General features: G+C 38.5%; 1 protein-coding gene across 3 annotated transcripts in view; it reads left to right on the top strand.

Annotated features, from left to right (window-relative positions):
• The window catches only part of Dock3 (dedicator of cytokinesis 3), a 296,390-nt gene that overhangs the window by 63,781 nt on the left and 212,008 nt on the right, over positions 1–20,601 (top strand). For all 3 annotated transcript variants that reach the window (XM_021171370.3, XM_085827985.1, XM_085827986.1), the window contains exon 4: positions 6,533–6,588. In XM_021171370.3, the coding sequence (XP_021027029.1) occupies positions 6,533–6,588 (56 nt within the window). The remainder of the gene's footprint in view (positions 1–6,532; positions 6,589–20,601) is intronic.

Here is a 20,601-nt window from a genome sequence, read left to right as displayed (position 1 = left end):
CACCCATGTTCAAATTCTTTTCTTAAAAATATTTTTAGATTAACATTCAGAGTAATAGGTTTATATATGGCTTTTTCATACATTGGTGCTTTTCCTTATTCCACTCCCTCTCCTCTCCTCCACGTCCTTATACTTGGTTTTGTTTCTCCCTTTCCCTTAACCATCCCCCTCCCCCCACACCTCTCTTGTTTGTGTTACGTGTATTGAGTTATCCTGCTTTCCCCATCTCCAATCTTCCCGTAAGACTTCACTTTCCTTTCTCGTGATCTGCTTCTACTCTCATCACCTGTACCCCTGACATATAGTGCATAAATTAAAATTAAAATCTAGAATCTGCATATGAGAGAAAACCAGGATATTTGTCTTTTTGGGATACTTCACTAAGATATAATTTCCAGTCCATCCATTTTCTGTATATGTCATGGTTCAATTTTTCTTTATGGTTCAATAAAATTTAGTTGTGTATATACATCACATTTCTATTATCAAGTCATCTTTTATGGACATGTAGTTTGGTTCTATTTTCTTGTTAATGTGAATAGTGCATCAATAAACATAGATGATACTCATAAGTATTTCTGTAGTAGGACTTAATCATTTGTATATATTCTCAGGAGTAGCATAGTTTGACCATATGCTAACAGAGACCTACATGCTGATTTTCATAGTGACTGCACAGGTTTGTAGTTCTGTGAGTAGTAAATGCAGGTTCCTAGTGTCCTTTGTCCCCACCTGCATTTGCTGCCTCTTGTTATGATAACTATTCTCTAAAAGGTGATCTTAAAGAGTTTTAATTTGTATTTCTCTACTGCATAGAGCTGTAAAGCACTTTTCAAATATTGTCAGCCATATGTTTTTCTTGAGAACTGTCTTTTTGTTTCATTAATCCATTTACTGATCAGAAGACTTAGTCTTTAGTATTTAATTTTTGCTGTTTTCTTAAAAATATGTATCTAGTTATTAAATAAGTTCCTTATTAGAGCTAATAGCAAGCAAAGCTTTCTCCTATTCTATAGCCAGTCTCCACTCTGTGGATAGTTCTACTTATTGTGTAGAAGCCTTTTGATTTCATTTAATTCCACTTGTCAATTCATTTATTTCCCACTATTGCCCTTTACAGAATTAAAAAAAAAAACCCAAAACAACCCATATATGGGAGTTATTTCCGTAGATTTTCCAGCATTTTTAACCTTTCAGGTTTTAAAATAAATATTTTATCAATTTTGAATATATGTAAACATACACACACACATGCAGGGCAAGAGATGCAGTTTTAACTTCACTCTTTTTGTATTTATATAAAATTATTAAATTAATTATTTTACATTACATATTTATTCCCCCCCGACTGTTCCACATCCCATACCTCCTCCCCACCCCTCTGTCTCCATGTGGATGCCCCACCTCACATGACCTCTAAACTCCCTGGGGCCTCTATTCTCTTAAGGGTTAGGTGTATCATCTCTGAATGGACACAGACCCTGAAGTCCTCTACTATATATGTGTTGGGGCCCTCATATCAGCTTGTGTATGCTGACTGGTGGTCCAGTGTTTGAGAGATATTGGAGATCCAGATGAATTGAAATTGCTGGTCCTCCCACAGGGTCTCCCTTCTCCTCAGCTTTTTTCAGCTTTTCCCTAACTCAGCAACAGGGGTCAGCTGCTTCTGTCCATTGGTTGTGCAAATATCTGCATCTGACTCTTTCAGCTGCTTGTTGGGTCTTCTGTAGTGCAGTCGTGATAGGTCCCTTTTTGTGAATGCTCCATACCCTCAGTAATAGTGTTAGGCCTTGAGACCTCCCCTTGAGCTGGATCCTACTTTGGGCCTGTCATGGGACCTTCTTTTCCTCAGGCTCCTCTTCATTTCCATCCCTGTAATTCTTTCAGACAGGAACAATTATGGGTGAGAGGTGTGACTGTGGGATGGCAACCCCATCCCTCACTTGATGCCCTGTCTTCCTTGTGGAGGTGGGCTCTATAAGTTCTTTCTCCCTACTGTCAGTCATTTTATCTAAGGTCCCTCTCTTTGAATTTTGAGAATCTCTCACCTCCCAGATCTGTGGTGCATTCTGGAGGGTCCCCTCAACCTCCTATCTCCTGAGGTTGCTTGTTTCCATTCTTTCTGCTGGCCCTCAGGGCTACAGTCCTTTTCCTTCACCCAATACCAGATCAGGTTCCCCACTCACCCCCATCCACTTACCGTCCCAGATCCTTTTTTCCCCTCCCCAATCGTGATTGCTTTCTTATCCCTCCCAAGTGGGACTGAGGCGTCCTCAGTTGGGCAATTCAGCTTGTTGACCTTTTTGAGTTCTGTGGACGGTATCTTGGGTATTCTGTACATTTTTTTTCTCTCTAACATCCACTTATGTATATAGGATACCTGGTTTCCCAACACCCATTTGTTAAAGAAACTATCTCCCTCTCTTGACTCTAATGTATGGTTTTAACATGTTTGTCAAAACTTAGGTGCCCATAGCTGTGTGGGAGTTTTTTTTTTTTTTCCTGTATTTTCTTTTCTGTTCCCTTGGTCCACATGTCTGTGTGTCAGTACAATGCTGTCTTTGTCAGTTTGCTAGTTTGATATCAGGTAGTATGAAATTTAGGAATGCTGTGGCTTTTAGAGATCACTGTAGTTCTCAATGAGTTTAGAATTTTTGTTCCTAGTTCAGTGAGGACTGTTACATATATTTGGATGAGTATTACATTGAATCTTTAGAATTTTTTTTTAGTAACTTTTTTTCACTGTACAGTTATGCCATTCTCTAAGCATGAAGTGTCTTTATTTTCTAGTTACTTTATTAATATCATTCTTCAGTGTTTTAAAGTTTTCATTGTAGTTTTTTTTAAGAAAAATCTAATGAGGCTTATTTTTAGCTTAAAAAAGATTTACCTTGTAATTTATGTTTATATATATGCCTATATATGTGTGCATACATGTGTGTCAGTGCTCATAAAATGTAGGAGAAGGCATCAGATCCCCTAGAGCTCAAGCTATAGGTGTTTGTTAGCCCCCTGACATAAGGGCGGAAGACCAAACCCATTCTTCTGCAAGAACACACTTTTCTGCACCTTCCTCACTCTTTCAAAAAACCATTGAAGATGAATTATTTTTACTAATTTTTTTGGCCACTTTGTTACTGGTATGTAGAAAAGCTACTGAATTTTTATGGTGCTTTTTGAATTCTGTTGCTTTGTCAAAACTATTTATCAAATTTAAGAGTTTTTGGTGTCTGTAGTATCCTTTAAGTATAAGATCATGTCATCTGTCAATGGGGATGACTTAACCTCTTCCTGTCCTGTTTGTGTGTGTTTTTTTCGTATTGCACTAGCTATAGTTCTCAGCACTAAATATTAAGAATGAGCCTCTCTGTGTCACTTCATATTTTGGAGGAAATATTCTTAGTTTCTCCACTTAATGTAATATTAGCTTATAGGTTTGTCATATGTAGCCATTATTATATGAGGTATGTTTTGTCTCATCCGAGTTTCTTATTTTATCATGAAATGCTGTTGGATTTTTGTCAAAATGCTTTTAGATATCTATTGAGATGATCATTTTATTTCTGTCCTTAAGTCTTTTTGTATAGTGTATTACATTTATTAGTTTGCACATGTTGACCCAACCATGCATCTAGGAGATGAAGTCAGCTAGATGGGGATGTAAGATCTTAATTTGCACTGTGCATATTTTGTTGAGAATTTTAAAATCTATCTTCAGTAAGGAAACTGGGCTGTAGATTTTAGTTTTGGTATTCATAACACTGATTTCATAGGAGTTTAGTAGTGTACCTTCCATTTGTATTTTGTTAAACAGTTTAAGGAGTTCCTCTTTAATTGATGTTAGGTATTCCTTAAATATTAGGTAGAAATGAATCCTTTTGGTCTTGGAATCTTCAATGTGGCAGTTGTAGTTATTGCTTCACTCTTATTGCTTCTTATGGATCTGTTTAAATTGTTTATACTATAAATTTTGTAAAGACTACAGCTGTTTAGAAATTTAATTATTTATTCTGGATATTCCTTTTGGAGTTTAAATTTTCAAAATATTTTTTCATAACCTTGTGGATTTCATTGAAGTCTGTTGTAAAATACCCTTTTCATATCTAACTTTATTAATAATAGCTGTCTCTTTTGTTTAGTCTGGCCAAAATGGCTTGTTTATTTTTATAAGAATAACTCTTTGTTTGATGGATTTTATGTATTGTTCACTTAGTCTATATTTCATTAATTCTTGAACTGATATATATAATATATAATATATAATATATACATTATTTCTTGAGATTTTTGGTGCATTTGGGTTGGCTTTTTGTTTCTCTACATCTTTGAGGTATTTCATTAAATTATTCATTTGAGCATTTACTGAAACTTTTTCAATGTAAGCTCTTATAGATATGATTCCCTCTTAGGAATGCTTTGCTACATTCCAAAGGTTCTGGGATATGGTGCTCTTTCATTTTAATTTGAAAATGAATTTTCAAATTAAATTTAAATTTTTAGAATTTTATTTTAATTGCTGCTTTGATTTTTTGTATGTGTGTGTGTGTTCAGTCAAGTTTGGTGTTCAAGTATTTGTGTAGTTTCTCTTGCTATTGACTTCTAGCTTTATTCCACTGTAATCAAATAAGATTCAAGCAATTGCTGTTCAGTGGTGGCGCATGCCTTTAATCCCAGCACTTGAGAGGCAGAGGCAGGGAAATTTCTGAGTTTGAGGCCAGCTTGGTCTACAGAGTGAGTTCCAGGACATCCAGAGCTGCACAGAGAAACCCTGTCTCAAAAAACCAAAAAAATTAAAAATAAATAAATAGAAAAAATTCAAGCAATTAATTTGATTTTTTGTATTTGATAAGGAATTTTTATTTCTTAAAGTCTTTGTTCTTTATTCCTGTATCAATAGATCAAACAAGGTGTATTTTCTCAAGTACTGATTTAGATAGAGATGTTAAGAAGCACCAGTAAGTTTTATAAACATTAACATTCAGTGACCTCTTTAAATGCAAATTAACCATTACTATAAGCTAAGTATAATAATAATAATTTGGTGCATTAAGCTAAATATACACAAAGCCTGCATATTTTAAATTATAAAAGTGGTCTGTATAGCTTATGTGATCAAAACTATATGTACAATCAAATTTGCATTTTTACAATGAATGTACTTACAGATATGTCAATAAAACACTACTTCAGATACTTGTCCTGACATCAGCTTTGTAAGTGCTGCCATTCCTGCTACTTAAAATATTTATTTTTAGCTTTAATATTATCAAGGAAGATGAGGTCTACCAAAACTTAAAAAAATATATTGTAAGCACCAAAATTTTTTAAATTAAAGATTACCCTCAATACAGAAAAACCAGATTTAAAACACTGGGTTTTTTTGGGGGGGGGTTGTTTAGTGGTGAATTTAATGAAGAAGGATAAGTAATTTTTTCAGGAAAATAACAACCTTGCTGTTTAGAGAGTAATCTTAAAGCAAATGCTCTACCAAGACATAAACATTCTCACAAAAATGTGCTTCCTTAAAAGGAACACAAAGCAGCCAGTGTCTTTAATAACTCCTCAGGCCACTGTTGTCTAAAAACTTCAGAATACATAAAGCACAAGTCTCAACTTTATTGAAGTGAAAGGACATTTATACTCTACATATTATACACCTATGGTATATAGCTTGTAATACACAAATCTACCTAATGCATAGACTATCCTCTACAGATGGGACTACATGGTTTGCAGTACTTGTTTGTTTGTTTGTTTATTTGGTTTTTCGAGACAGAGTTTCTCTGTGTTGCCCTGGCTGTCCTGGAACTCACTTTGTAGACCAGGCTGGCCTTGAACTCAGAAATCCACCTGCCTCTGCCTCCCCAGTGCTGGGACTAAAGGCATGTGCCACCACGCCCGGCGGTTTGCAGTACTTTAACTTGTATGTAGTCATCAAAACACAGGAAGCAATTCCACTATGGTCAGATAAGGCAGGAAGTTAAGGATTCGAGTTAACAATCTAAAATGAGAGACCTTTTCATTCCATGCCTAGCTGTCAAGATATTATTGTAGAAACCAGTTACAATGTATGATTTCCACGGAAACATCACAGAATTTTAGAATTTAGAAAAGATGTCAGGCTCTGTTACAAGCTTTTTGGCCCATTTCAATTTCTAGCCCAATTCATAGTAAATAAGTCTTTAACTGTAGCAAAACTCTTTTGAATAAAGAAGAAAGTATCTTTAGCTTACATTTAGACTTGGCTTATAATTACCATTGCCTTGTAAATATTTTCAGTGACCAACTCTTATAAGAGATTTTTAATTTTTTTATTTTTATTTATTTTTAAATTTTTGTCCTGAGGATACAGTTTAGTTACACATGGTCATAAAATCCCAACCTAGTACTCTGCATTTAACTCTGTATTTTTGATGTGCAAAGTGGTTGTTTTAATAGACTGTCTACTGCATTTCAGTTCTCTTTTAATATATATATGAGATGTTAATCACAGTTTATATTTTATTAACTGGAATTTTTGTTTGTTTTACAGGGGCTCTTTCCTGCAAATTATATTCATTTGAAAAAGGCAATTGTCAGTAACAGGGGGTGAGTAATAGCCTAAGTTAATTTATAATTATTAGAAGTTTCAGAGGAAGTCTGACTTCCTTCATAGTTTAAAATATATTATTGGCAAGTTTTAAAATGCTTTTATAATTATATAGAATCCTGAGCTCTAAGTTTCTCAAGCTATATTCTGGGTAGATATCTTTAACTATAAATGTTGTCAAAGCAGCAATACATGTAGTGTTTTTATAAGTACATTAGGTACAGCTTTGAGACTAATCATGTGTAGACTAAGTATTAGAGATAAATTTGTCATTTCACTGTTACATGACAAAGTGAAGGAAACTTAAAATCTTTCATTTATAAGTAGAGATTAAAATATTTAAAGGTATACCTTATGGATAGAAAACATGTATACAAAATGGATACATTAAAGCACACATTTGAAATAAGTGCTTGCTGACAGGAGCCTGATATAGCTGTTTCCTGAGAGGCTCTGCCAGTGCCTGACAAATACAGAAGTGGATGCTTATAGCCATCTATTGGATGGAGCACAGGGTCCCCAATGGAGGAACTAGAGAAAGGACCCAAGGAGCTGAAGGGGTTTACAACCCCATAGGAGGAACAACAATATGAACCAATCAGTACCCCCAGAGCTCCCAGGGACTAAACCACCAACCAGAGAGTACATATGGAGGGAACCATGGCTCCAGACCCATATGTAGCAGAGGATGGCCTTGTGGGACATCAGTGGGAGGAGAGGCCCTTGATCCTGTGAAGGCTCAATGCTCCAGTGTAGGGGAATGCCAGGACAGGGAAGCTGGAGTGGGTGGGTTAATGAGCAGTGGGAGGGGGGATGGGATGGGGGGGCGGATTCGGAGGGGAAATGAGGAAAGGGGAGATTTGAAATATAAATAAAGAAACTATCTAATAAAAAAATTATATTGAGACCCACTCTGGAACAGTGACTCCTGTTAAAATTTGTTTTTTTTTGTTTGTTTGTTTTGTCTTTGAGACAGGGATTCCCTGTGTAGCCCTCATTGGCCTAGAACTTGTTATGTAAATCAGGCTGGTCTCAAACTCAAGAGACCTATGTGCCTCTACCTCTAGAGTGCTAGAATTAAAGGCATACACCATCACAATTTAGTGTTTTTATAGGATTTCTGAGAGTACGAATGAGTGTACCTAAGTTGGACTCTTTTTCTTCTGTTTGTTTTGTCAAATTCTGATGTTTTTGTTTTATTATATTTTATTTTATTAATATCCATTAAAGTCCTGTTTGTGCTTTTTTAAACTTTTTTTTTTTTCCCCCCGAGACAGGGTTTCTTTGTATAGCCCTGGTTGTCCTGGAACTCACTCTGTAGACCAGTCTGGCCTTGAACTCAGAAATCTGCCTGCCTCTGCCTCCTGAGTGCTGGGATTAAAGGTGTGTGCAACCATTAAACTTTTTAAAAGATTTTTTTATTAGATACTTTATTTACATTTCAAATGTTATCCCCTTTCCTCATTTCCTCTCTGAAAAGCCCTCTGTCCCAACTCCCCCCTCTTCCCCCCCACTTCCATGAGGGTGTTCCTCCACCCACCCACCCAGTCCCATTTCCCCACCCTAGCATTTCCCTATGCTGGGGCATTGAGACTTCCCAGGACCAAGGGCTTCTCCTTCCATTGATGTCCCACAAGGCCATCCTCTGCTACATAGGGGCTGGAGCCATGGGTCTCTCCATGTGCACTCTTTGGTTGGTGGTTTAGTCCCTGGGAGCTTGGGGGGGGGGGTGGCATCTGGTTGATTGATATTGTTGTTCTTCCTATGGGGTTGCAAACCCCTTCAGTCCTTTCTTTAACTCCTCCATTAGGGACCCTGTGCTCAGTCAGATGGTTGACTGAGACCATCCATCTCTATTTTAATCTACCTCTGTTTGTGATTTAATGAAGGACAGAACAAAGAGGGTATGGATCTGGATGGGTGGGGAGAAACTAGGAGGAGTGAAGGAAAGGGAACTAATCAGGATATGTGGATAAAAACCCTTTGTTTTCAATACACAAATTTAAAATAAAATATTTAAAAAAGACATTTATTCAACAAGACAATAAGAAAAACAAAAGCAATCTTCACAGAAAAGAGATGAGAAATAAATATACCAAATTCTAACATTTGTTGTTTTACATGTTCAGAGTGCTTTTTAAGGTATTTGTTGTTGTTACTGTGTCCTATTTTACAAAGTTATTTTATTTCTCAAAAGTCATCTTAAGATGTAAAAATTTAAGTTTTGTTTGGTTTTCAAATAAAATTTTTTTTTTACTGGAGAATGAATAAGCATCATAGTACTGTAGTTGTTTAAAGTTGAGTTGTGAAAGTAAAATACATGAGTGAAATTATGAAGTATAATGTAATGTAAGAAGTTATTTGTGCTCATGTTTAAAGTGAGAGAACCAAGAGAGGAAATACTGATTCCAATCAAATAGTGAAAACAGCAGCAGTCGGTTTTCTCCAGTGTCTGGGGTACAGAGTCCAGGAGGGTGGGACACCAGATCCTTGGAGCTGGAGGAATGGGTCTTGAGACCTTCTTGAAGAGTGGTGGAGCACAAGCCTTTGAGAAAGGTCATAACAGTGCTTCTGGGGGTGCTTATGAATATCGCAGCAGTAAGGGCAGACTATTGGTGCCGAACACAACTGAATGATACAGCCAGTTTTCACTAGTAGAGAATTGTTAAAGGAACACAAGAAACACATTTTAAAAACTCTCTAATGTTTGCAGTTGACAAAAGAGGTTATGTAATAAGGTTCATGTGCTCAGCCTTAAGATCAGTGCTCAAAAGGTTAGGGTGGGTAGGGGAGTGGGGGTGGGTGGGTATGGGGGACTTTTGGTATAGCATTGGAAATGTAAATGAGCTAAATACCTAATAAAAATATGGAAAAAAAACCAAAAAAACAAAACCAAAAAAAAAAACCCCAAAAAACCAACAACAACAACAAAAAAATACATTGTGATTATGTATCAAAATAAAAACCATTCAATGCAAAAAAAAAAAAAAAAAAAAGAAGTGGTAAATCATTGATCTGACTTCCAAGGCAAAATGTATTATTGGAGAGTTATAAGAATTACAGAATTATAAGAATTATATGAATTACAGGGGATCCATCCCATAATCAGCCTCCAAACGCTGACACCATTGCATACACTACCAAGATTTTGCTGAAAGGACCAAGATATAGTGGTCTCTTGTGAGACTATGCCAGGGCCTAGCAAACACAGAAGTGGTTGCTCACAGTCAGCTATTGGATGGATCACAGGGCCCCCAATGGAGGAGCTAGAGAAAGTACCCAAGGAGCTAAAGGGATCTGCAACCCTATAGGTGGAACAACAATATGAACTAACCAGTACCCCCCAGAGCTCATGTCTCTAGCTGCATATGTATCAGAAGATGGCCTAGTCGGCCATCAGAGGAAAGAGAGGTCGTGCAAACTTTATCTGCCTCAGTACAGGGCCAAGAAATAGGAGTAGGTGGGTGGGGGAGTGGGTGGAGGAGCGGGTGGGGGACTTTTGGGATAGCCTTGGAAATGTAAATGAAATAAATACTTAATAAAAAAAAACAAGGTCCCTTCCGGTCGGCACCAGCACCGACACACCTTGGGCACGGAGTGTGCGGACACCCACAAGGTCCCCACAGGACTCTCCACGGGATCTTAGGACCTCTGGTGAGTGGAACACAACTTCTGCCAGGAGGCAGGTTCGAACACCAGATATCTGGTCACCTTCCCTGCAAGAGGAGAGCTTGCCTGCAGAGAGTACTCTGACCACTGAAACTCAGGAGAGAGCTAGTCTCCCAGGTCTGCTGATAGAGGCTAACATAATCACCTGAGGAACAAGCTCTAACCAGAGACAACTATAATAACTAACTCCAGAGATTACCAGATGGCGAAAGGCAAACATAAGAATCTTACTAACAGAAACCAAGACCACTCACCATCATCAGAACCCCACCCAGTCCTGGGCACCCCACACACCCAAAAAGATAGACCCGGATTTAAAAGCATATCTCATGATGATGGTAGAGGACTTCAAGAAGAACTTTAATAACTCACTTAAAGAAATACAGGAGAACACTGCTAAACAGGTAGAAGACCTTAAAGAGGAAGCACAAAAATCCCTTAAAAAATTGCAGGAAAACATGACCAAACAGGTGATGGAATTGAATAAAACCATCCAAGACCTAAACAGGGAAGTAGACACAATAAAGAAAACCCAAAGTGAGGCAACGCTGGAAATAGAAACCCTAGGAAAGAAATTTGGAACCATAGATGCGAGCATCAGCAACAAAATACAAGAGGTGGAAGAGAGAATCTCAGGTGCGGAAGATTCCATAGAGAAAAATTGGCACAACAATCAAAGAAAATACAAAATGCAAAAAGATCCTAACTCAAAACATCCAGGAAATCCAGGACACAATGAGAAGACCAAACCTACAGATTATAGGAGTAGATGAGAATGAGGATTTTCAACTTAAAGGGCCAGCAAATATCTTCAACAAGATTATAGAAGAAAACTTCCCAAACCTAAAGAAAGACATGCCCATGAACATACAAGAAGCCTACAGAACTCCAAATAGATTGGACCAGAAAATAAATTCCTCCCGACACATAATAATCAGAACAAAAAATGCACTAAATAAAGATAGAATATTAAAAGCAGTAAGGGAAAAAGGTCAAGTAGCAAATAAAGGCAAGCCTATCAGAATTACACCAGACTTTTCACCAGAGACTATGAAAGCCGGAAGAGCCTGGACAGATGTTTATACAGACACTAAGAGAACACAAATGCCAGCCCAGGCTACTATACCCAGCCAAACTCTCAATTACCATAGATGGAGAAACCAAAGTATTTCACGACAAAACCAAACTCACACATTATCTTTCCATGAATCCAGCCCTTCAAAGGATAATAACAGAAAAAAAACAATATAAGGATGGAAACCACGCCCTAGAAAAAGCAAGAAAGTAATCCTTCAACAAACCAAAAAGAAGACAGCCACAAGAACAGAATGCCAACTCTAACAACAAAAATAATAGGAAGCAACAATTACTTTTCCTTAATATATCTTAATATCAATGGACTCAATTCCCCAGTAAAAAGACATAGACTAACAGACTGGCTACACAAACAGGACCCAACATTTTGCTGCTTACAGGAAACCCATCTCAGGGAAAAAGACAGACACTACCTCAGAGTGAAAGGCTGGAAAACAATTTTCCAAGCAATGGTCTGAAGAAACAAGCTGGAGTAGCCATTCTAATATCGAATAAAATATTCCAACCCAAAGTTATCAAAAAAGACAAGGAGGGACACTTCATACTCATCAAAGGTAAAATCCTCCAAGAGGAACTCTCAATTCTGAATATCTATGCTCCAAATGCAAGGGCAGCCACATTCATTAAAGAAACTTTAGTAAACCTCAAAGCACACATTGCACCTCACACAATAATAGTGGGAGACTTCAACACCCCACTTTTCATCAGTGGACAGATCATGGAAACAGAAACTAAACTAAACAGGGACACAGTGAAACTAACAGAAGTTATGAAACAAATGGACTTAACAGATATCTATAGAACATTTTATCTTAAAACAAAAGGATATACTTTCTTCTCAGCACCTCATGGTACCTTCTCCAAAATTGACCATATAATTGGTCACAAAACAGGCCTCAACAGATACAAAAATATTGAAATTGTCCCATGTATCCTATCAGACCACCATGGACTAAGGCTGATCTTCAATAACAACATAAATAATGGAAAGCCAACATTCATGTGGAAACTGAACAACACTCTTCTCAATGATACCTTGGTTAAGGAAGGAATAAAGAAAGAAATTAAAGACATTTTAGACTTTAATGAAAATGAAGCCACAACATACCCAAACTTATGGGACACAATGAAAGCATTTCTAAGAGGGAAACTCATAGCTCTGAGTGCCTCAGAACAGAAACTGAAGAGAGCACACACTAGCAGCTTGACAACACACCGAAAAGCTCTAGAAAAAAAGGAAGCAAACTCACCCAAGAGGAGTAGAAAGCAGGAAATAATCAACCTCAGGGGCAAAATCAACCAAGTGGAAAAAAGAAGAACTGTTCAAAGAATCAACCAAACGAGGAGCTGGTTCTTTGAGAAAATCAACAAGAAAAACCCTTAGCCAGACTCACTAGAGGGCACAGGGACAGCATCCTAATTAACAAAATAAGAGATGAAAAGGGAGACATAACAACAGATCCTAAAGAAATCCAAAACAACATCAGATCCTTCTACAAAAGGCTATACTCAACAAAACTGGAAAACCTGGACGAAATGGACAAATTTCTAGACAGATACCAGGTACCAAAGTTAAATCAGGTTCAAGTTAACGATCTAAACAGTCCCATATCCCCTAAAGAAATAGAAGCAGTCATTAATAGTCTCCCAACCAATAAAAGCCCAGGACCAGATGGGTTTAGTGCAGAGTTCTATCTGACATTCAAAGAAGATCTAATTTCAGTTCTTCACAAACTATTCCACAAAATAGAAGCAGAAGGTACTCTACCCAATTCATTCTATGAAGCCACAATTACTCTCATACCTAAACCACAGAAAGATCCAACAAAGATAGAGAACTTCAGACCAATTTCCCTTATGAGTATCAATGCAAAAATACTCAATAAAATTCTCGCTAACCGAATCCAAGAACACATTAAAACAATCATCCATCTTGACCAAGTAGGCTTCATTCCAGGGATGCCAGGATGGTTTAATATATGGAAATCCATCAACGTAATCCATTATATAAACAAACTCAAAGACAAAAACCACATGATCATCTCCTTAGACTCGGAGAAAGCATTTGACAAAAGCCAACACCCATTCATGATAAAAGTCTTGGAAAGATCAGGAATTCAAGGACCATACCTAAACATGATAAAAGCAATCTACAGCAAAACAGTAGCCAACCTCAAAGTAAATGGTGAGAAGCTGGAAGCAATCCCACTAAAATCAGGGACTAGACCAGGCTGCCCACTTTCTCCCTACCTATTCAACATAGTACTTGAAGTCCTAGCCAGAGCAATTCGACAACAAAAGGAGATCAAGGGGATGTAAATTGGAAAGTAATAAGTCAAAATATCACTGTTTGCAGATGATATGATAGTCTATATAAGTGACCCTAAAAATTCCACTAGAGAACTCCTAAACTTGATAAACAGCTTTGGTGAAGTAGCTGGATATAAAATTAAACAAGTCAATAGCCTTTCTCTCCACAAAAAATAAGCAGGCTGAGAAAAAAATTAGGGAAACAACATCCTTCTCAATAGTCACAAATCATATAAAATATCCTGGCGTGACTCTACGGAAGTGAAAGATCTGTATGATAAGAACTTCAAGTCTCTGAAGAAAGAAATTAAAGAAGATCTCAGAAGATGGAAAGATCTCCCATGCTCATGGATTGGCAGGATCAACATTGTAAAAATGGCTATCTTGCCAAAAGCAATCTACAGATTCAATGCAATCCCCATCAAATTCCAACTCAATTCTTTAACGAATTAGAAAGGGCAATCTGCAAATTCATCTGGAATAACAAAAAACCTAGGATAGCAAAAACTCTTCTCAAGGATAAAAGAACCTCTGGTGGAATCACCATGCCTGACCTAAAGGTGTACTACACAGTAATTTTAATAAAAACTGCATGGTACTGGTAGAGCGACAGACAAGTAGACCAATGGAATAGAAGACCCAGAAATGAACCCACACACCTATGGTCACTTGATCTTTGACAAGGGAGCTAAAACCATCCAGTGGAAAAAAGACAGCATTTTCAACAAATGGTGCTGGCACAACTGGTGGTTATCATGTAGAAGAATGTGAATTGATCCATTCCTATCTCCTTGTACGAAGCTCAAATCTAAGTGGATCAAGGAACTTCACATAAAACCAGAGACACTGAAACTTTTAGAGGAGAAAGTGGGAAAAGCCTCGAAGATATGGGCACACAGGAAAAATTCCCGAATAGAACAGCAATGGCTTGTGCTGTAAGATCGAGAATTGACAAATGGGACCTCATAAAACTGTAAAGCTTCTGTAAGGCAAAAGACACCGTCAATAAGACAAAATGGCTACCAACAGATTGGGAAAGGATCTTTACCTATCCTAAATCAGATAGGGGACTAATATCCAATATATATATAAAACTCAAGAAGGTAGACTCCAGCAAATCAAGTAACCCCATTAAAAATGGGGCTCCGAGCTAAACAAAGAATTCTCACCTTAAGAATACTGAATGGCTGAGAAGCACCTGAAAAAATGTTCAGCATCCTTAATCATCAGGGAAATGTAAATCAAAACAACCCTGAGATTCCACCTCACACCAGTCAGAATGGCTAAGATCAAAAATTCAGGTGACAGCAGATGCTGGTGAGGATGTGGAGAAAGAGGAACACTCCTCCATTGTTGGTGGGATTGCAAGCTTGTACAACCACTCTGGAAATCAGTCTGGCGGTTCCTCAGAAAATTGGACATAGTACTACCGGAGGATCCCACAATACCTCTCCTGGGCATATATCCAGAAGATGTCCCAACTGAAAAGAAAGGCACATGCTCCACTATGTTCATAGCAGCCTTATTTATAATAGCCAGAAGCTGGAAAGAACCCAGATGCCCCTCATAGAGGAATGGATACAAAAAATGTGGTACATTTACACAATGGAGTACTACTCAGCTATTAAAAACAGTGAATTTATGAAATTTCTAGGCAAATGGATGGACCTAGAGTGCATCATCCTGAGTGAGATAACCCAATCACAATGGAACTCACACAATATATACTCACTGATAAGTGGATATTAGCCCAGAAACTTAGGATACCCAAGATATAAGATATAATTTGCTAAATGCATGAAACTCAAGAAGAACGAAGACCAAAGTGTGAACACTTTGCCCCTTGTTAAAATTGGGAACAAAACACCCATGGAAGGAGTTACAGATACAAAGTTTGGAGCTGTGACGAAAGGATGGACCATCTAGTGACTGCCATATCCGGGGATCCATCCCATAATCAGCTTCCAAATGCTCACACCATTGCATATACTAGCAAGATTTTGCTGAAAGGACCCAGATATAGCTGTCTCTTGTGAGACTATGCCGGGGCCTAGCAAACACAGAAGTGGATGCTCACAGTCAGCTATTGGATGGATCACAGGGCCCCCAATGGAGGAGCTAGAGAAAGTACCCAAGGAGCTAAAGGGATCTGCAACCCTATAGGTAGAACAACATTATGAACTAACCAGTACACCGGAGCTCTTGACTCTAGCTGCATATGCATCAAAAGATGGCCTAGTCGGCCATCACTGGAAAGAGAGGCCCATTGGATTTGCAAACTTTATATGCCCCAGTACAGGGGACCGCCAGGGCCAAAACGTGGCCGTGGGTGGGTAGGGGAGTTGGGGGGAGGGTATGGGGATATTTTGGGATAGCATTGGAAATGTAAATGAGGAAAATACCTAATAAAAATATTAAAAAAGAAAAAACTCAAAATTTAAAAAAGTATTACCGGATTATAATATAGAAATTAAAACATTATGATATAAAACACTATTAAAATAATTATTCTCCCTTTTTTTTTTCTTTGTGTGTTGGGAAGTAAACATAGATTCCCATGTGTGACAAATAAGCACTCTATTGCTGAATCATATCTAGAGTCTCTGACTTTTTTAACTTTAATCTTCTTTATTTTTTATAGTCCAGTTGTTATCCCCTCCTAGTCTGCTCCCTGACAGTTCCTCGTCCCATTCCTCCTCCTGCCTGTCTCCAAGAGAATGTCCCTCCCCACCCTGGCAGACTTCCCCACTTTGGGGCCTCAAGTTTCTCAAGGGTTAGGGGCATCTCTTCTCTTACTGAGGCCAAACCAGACTTCGGTCTAGGTCTTCCTGGTTGGTTGCTCAGTATTTGAGGGATCTCGGGTTCTAGGTTAGTTGAGACTGCTGGTCTTCCTGTGGGGTCTCCCTTCTCAGCTTCTTCCACCCTTTCCCTACTTCAACCACAGGAGTCCCAAACTTCATTCCATTGTTTGGGTGTAAGTATCTGCTTCTGTGTCAATCAGCTGTTTGTTTGGCTTCTCAGAGGACAGCCATTCTAGTTTCCTATTAGCATACTATAGCATCAGTAATATGTCAGGCCTGAGAGCCTCCCTTTGAGATGGATCCCAAGTTCGGCTGGTCACTTGGACCACCTTTCCCTCAGTCTCCTCTCCAATTTTGTTCTTGCAGTTCTGGGGTCCCCGATTCGCTTAGCCACAGCGCTCCAGCTGCTCAGTGCTTCAGGTACATGGGAGTTTTGACTGCACTTATCTTACAAAGGTGCCTGGTGGGTGTCGGCTATGGGAAGCTGTGGAACACCACTTTAAAAAAGGCATTTATTGTCATGTTGGAAAGTGTATGAGTAAAACCATACCCCATTTCTCAGGGCGGGCCTGAGGTTAAATACCTTTTGCAGGGAGGAGTGTCTGGGTAGGAGAGTTTATTGGCTAAGTCTATCAGGCCTTTAGGTGTCTCATTAAGATGGGGATCTGGCTTGAGCCTACAGGTCATGTCTTCTACCTGTGGAGGGGCTTGGGGCATTGCCCTTACATGACTGATGGCCATAAATCTATGGAGGGCTGCAGCCTCCTGTCAACAGCCTAGTGTCCTGAACCAGGCAAAACACCTACCATCTCTTTAGGGTCACCTGGGTTTCTAACTTTAGCTCAACCAGGATCCAGGCTGTCTTTCATGGTTCTACACAGTTCTTTTAGACAGCAACCATTCCGCGTCAGAGTTTTTGACTGTGGGATGGCAAACCCATCCCTGAACTTGATGCCCTGTCTTTCTACTGGAAGTGGACTCTATAAGTTTCCTCTCCCCACTGTTGGGCATTTCATCTAAGGTCCTTCCCTTTGAGTTCTGAGAGTCTCTCACTTCTCAGGTCTCTGGAACTTTCTAGAGGATCTCCTCCCAACTTCTCATCCCCCAAGGTTGCATATTTCCATTCATTCTGCTGGCCCTCAGGGCTTCTCTCCTGTCTCTTCCCCCACCACCCCCATGGCCATACTTGGCCCTGTTCCCCCTTCCCCTTCTGTCTCCCACCCAGGTTCCTCCCTCCCTCTGTCCTCTGCTTTCTTCTCCCTCCCCAGTGGGAGTGAAGCATCCTCACTTGGGCCCTTCTGCTTGTTAACCTTCTTGAAGTCTGTGGATTATATCCTAGGTATTTTGTACTTTTTTTTTTTAAACTAAAAGGTTGGTTTTTGTTTGGCTCTTTAAAAAGCAATCCTTCTGTATCAAAACTGCTGAGTATTATAATTTATTTTAAGTTGTGGAATGATATGAATGAAATGTTACAATTAATTAGAATAGAAATATATCTAGGCTGGTGAGATGATGTATTGGGTAAAACTACTTACTGTACATACATCAGGATGTAAGTTCAAATATTCAGAATGTGTAAAAAATGGATATATATAGCATGAGCACACATAATTCCAGTGCCTCTATAGGTAAATGAGAGATGGAGACAGGAGAACCACTGGAAGCTTGTTGGTCAGCTAGCATGTGTTAGTTAGGGGTTACTAAAGAAACAGAATGATATAGTGAAAAATATAATTTAGTAGAGTGGCTTACAGTCTGTGGTCCAGGTAGTTCAACGATGGCTGTTTCTTGTGGGAAAGGCAAATAATCTAGTAGTTGTAAAGTCCACAAGACTGGGTGTCTCACTGGGTGGTGATGGTGCTAGGTCATGTCTTTAATCCCAACACTTGGGAGTCAGAAGTAGGAGAATTTCTGGTCTATACAGATCAACCTGGTCTCTGAATCAAGTTCCAGGACAGCCAGAGCTACACAAATATTATCGCAGAAAAAACAAAACAAAACAAAAACCAAAAATCAATCAAACAAACAAAAGACTGGTGACCTAATGCTGGAGACCTGAAGAATTCCTAGAGACCTGCTACTGGTCTGTGTTAGAATCCTAAAGAAGTAGATTCTGATACAAGGAAAGGAATACCAAAGCAAGAAGATAGATGGATGCACTTGCCAGCAAGATTGAGGGCAAGCCGGCCAAAATCAAAAGCTTCCTCCTGCTATGTCCTTTTATGTAGGCTACCGCTAGAAACTGGCAGATTTAGGGTGAGTTTTCCTATCTTATATGATCGAATCAAGAAAATCTTTCAGATGCATGCCCAGCTACTTGGGTTTTAGTTGATTGAAGATATAGTCCAGTTAGCAACCAAGATTAGTCATCATAGGGCTAGAAAACATCAAAGAGACCTTGTATCAAAGATGGAGGGGGAAGTTGAAGACTGATACTCCAGGTTGTCTTCTAATTTCTACATGTGTACTAAGCTATACACTTGCATTTACAGGCATGAGTGCACACACAAAATTAACACACACTGTATATACACAAAGGACATACTATGTGTATGTGTTTGTTAGCGGTAGAGAAATTTAGCTGAGTGTTTTTGTCATTTTGAATTTTTCATTTTCAAGATTTCTGTTTCTTTCCTTGTTTGAGACCCCAGTGTCTGACTTGAATTTTTCATATCTTGTACTGTGCTGTGTCATTCAATTGTTCTCCTGTATTTTCTTGTGATTGATAGGTAGCACAGGTGTTAGTCATAGATCATTGTCTCAGATAACATTTCCTTTTTAATTAAGGTATCCAGTTATGTAGTACAAAATTGTTGAGTATGTAATTAATTACAATGAATGGGCCTTTTGGACCAAGTCTGCTTTACTTCTGTTGTTAAAATCACCAAAAAGCTTAATTTAAAAGTTTATTTGCAAGGATTGAATGAGTAAGAGTGCTTGCTAAACAGAATGAAGACCTGAGGTCAAATCCCCAGCATCCAGTGAAGGTCCTGTGTGGTCACAGGAGTCTGCCCCAGCTCTGTGCTGCAGTGGATAGAGATAGTGGGGTGCTTGCTGGGTTTGCTGGCTGCCAGCCTAGCTACAGGTTTCCTGAGAGTCTCCATTTCAAAGGGTAAGGCAGAGAATGAAAGCAGCACACTTAGAGTCCTCCTCCAGCCCCACCCTCTGTTGTCCCCATAAACACGTGGTAACATTCTGTGCACTTAGACTACAATACACTTGTAAAATTAATGAGGAAAAAACAATGAAAAATTTTATTTTGAGTGTCTAGAATTCCATTGTCTCCTTTTGAGGTTTCTTCCTATTATCTGGAGAAGATAGTGCATGAACTAAGTTTGTAGTAATACCTGGCCTTAAAAAAACCTAACAGCCATTTTTATATACTGTCCTTCTTGAAGTTGTGTGTTTATAGATCTTACTGTGACTGACTGAGAACTGTAACATGCTCAAGCTTTCTGGCCTCATCTTTACTTTTTTTGTATTTCTCTAATATCTTTCTGATTAACAGCCAGTTTTGCTTAATTGAAGGCCACAGTACAGCTTCTGTCTAGTCCTATGCCTCCTCATTCCTGCTCATTGTGCAGTAATCCTTAACTTGGACACAGTGACTTGTAGTCTTTTCCTTTGTTCTTTAACCTTCTTTATCAAAAATACATTTTGTATCTATTATTTTCTATATACATGTTTTTAGGTCTAAAAATTTAAAGCATCTCTCTGTGTCTCTCTGTCTCTATGTTATTTTAAACTTTTCATTTTCAAGATTTTTGTTTCTTTCCTTGAGACTCCGATGTCTGTCTTGAATTTTTCATATCTTGCACTGTGCTCTCGCTCTCTCTCGCGCTCTCTCTCTTTCTCTCTCTGTGTGTGTGTGTGTATCTGTCTTGTGCTTGCCAGAAGAGGGTGTCTGATCCCTTGGAGTTGTTGTAAGTTGTCCAGTGTGGATGCTGAGCAGTGAACTCTGGTCCTTTTCAAGGAGAACAACCACATTAATATTCAAGCCACCTCATAGCCTTCTCTATCTTCTTGCATTTGTTGACTTCTTTCTGTCCTTTAAAAAACATCTTTTTTTTTTTTTAACAAAAAATATATTTCAAAAAAAACACAGGAAGGTGTAGCTGAAACACAGGCAAAATGTGT

Source organism: Mus caroli, unplaced genomic scaffold (assembly GCF_978045245.1).
Source record: "Mus caroli unplaced genomic scaffold, Mus_caroli_1 scaffold_11, whole genome shotgun sequence".
Lineage (NCBI taxonomy): Eukaryota > Metazoa > Chordata > Mammalia > Rodentia > Muridae > Mus > Mus caroli.
The sequence above is the reverse complement of the archived record's forward strand: the minus strand, read 5'-3'. Positions and strand labels throughout refer to the sequence as shown.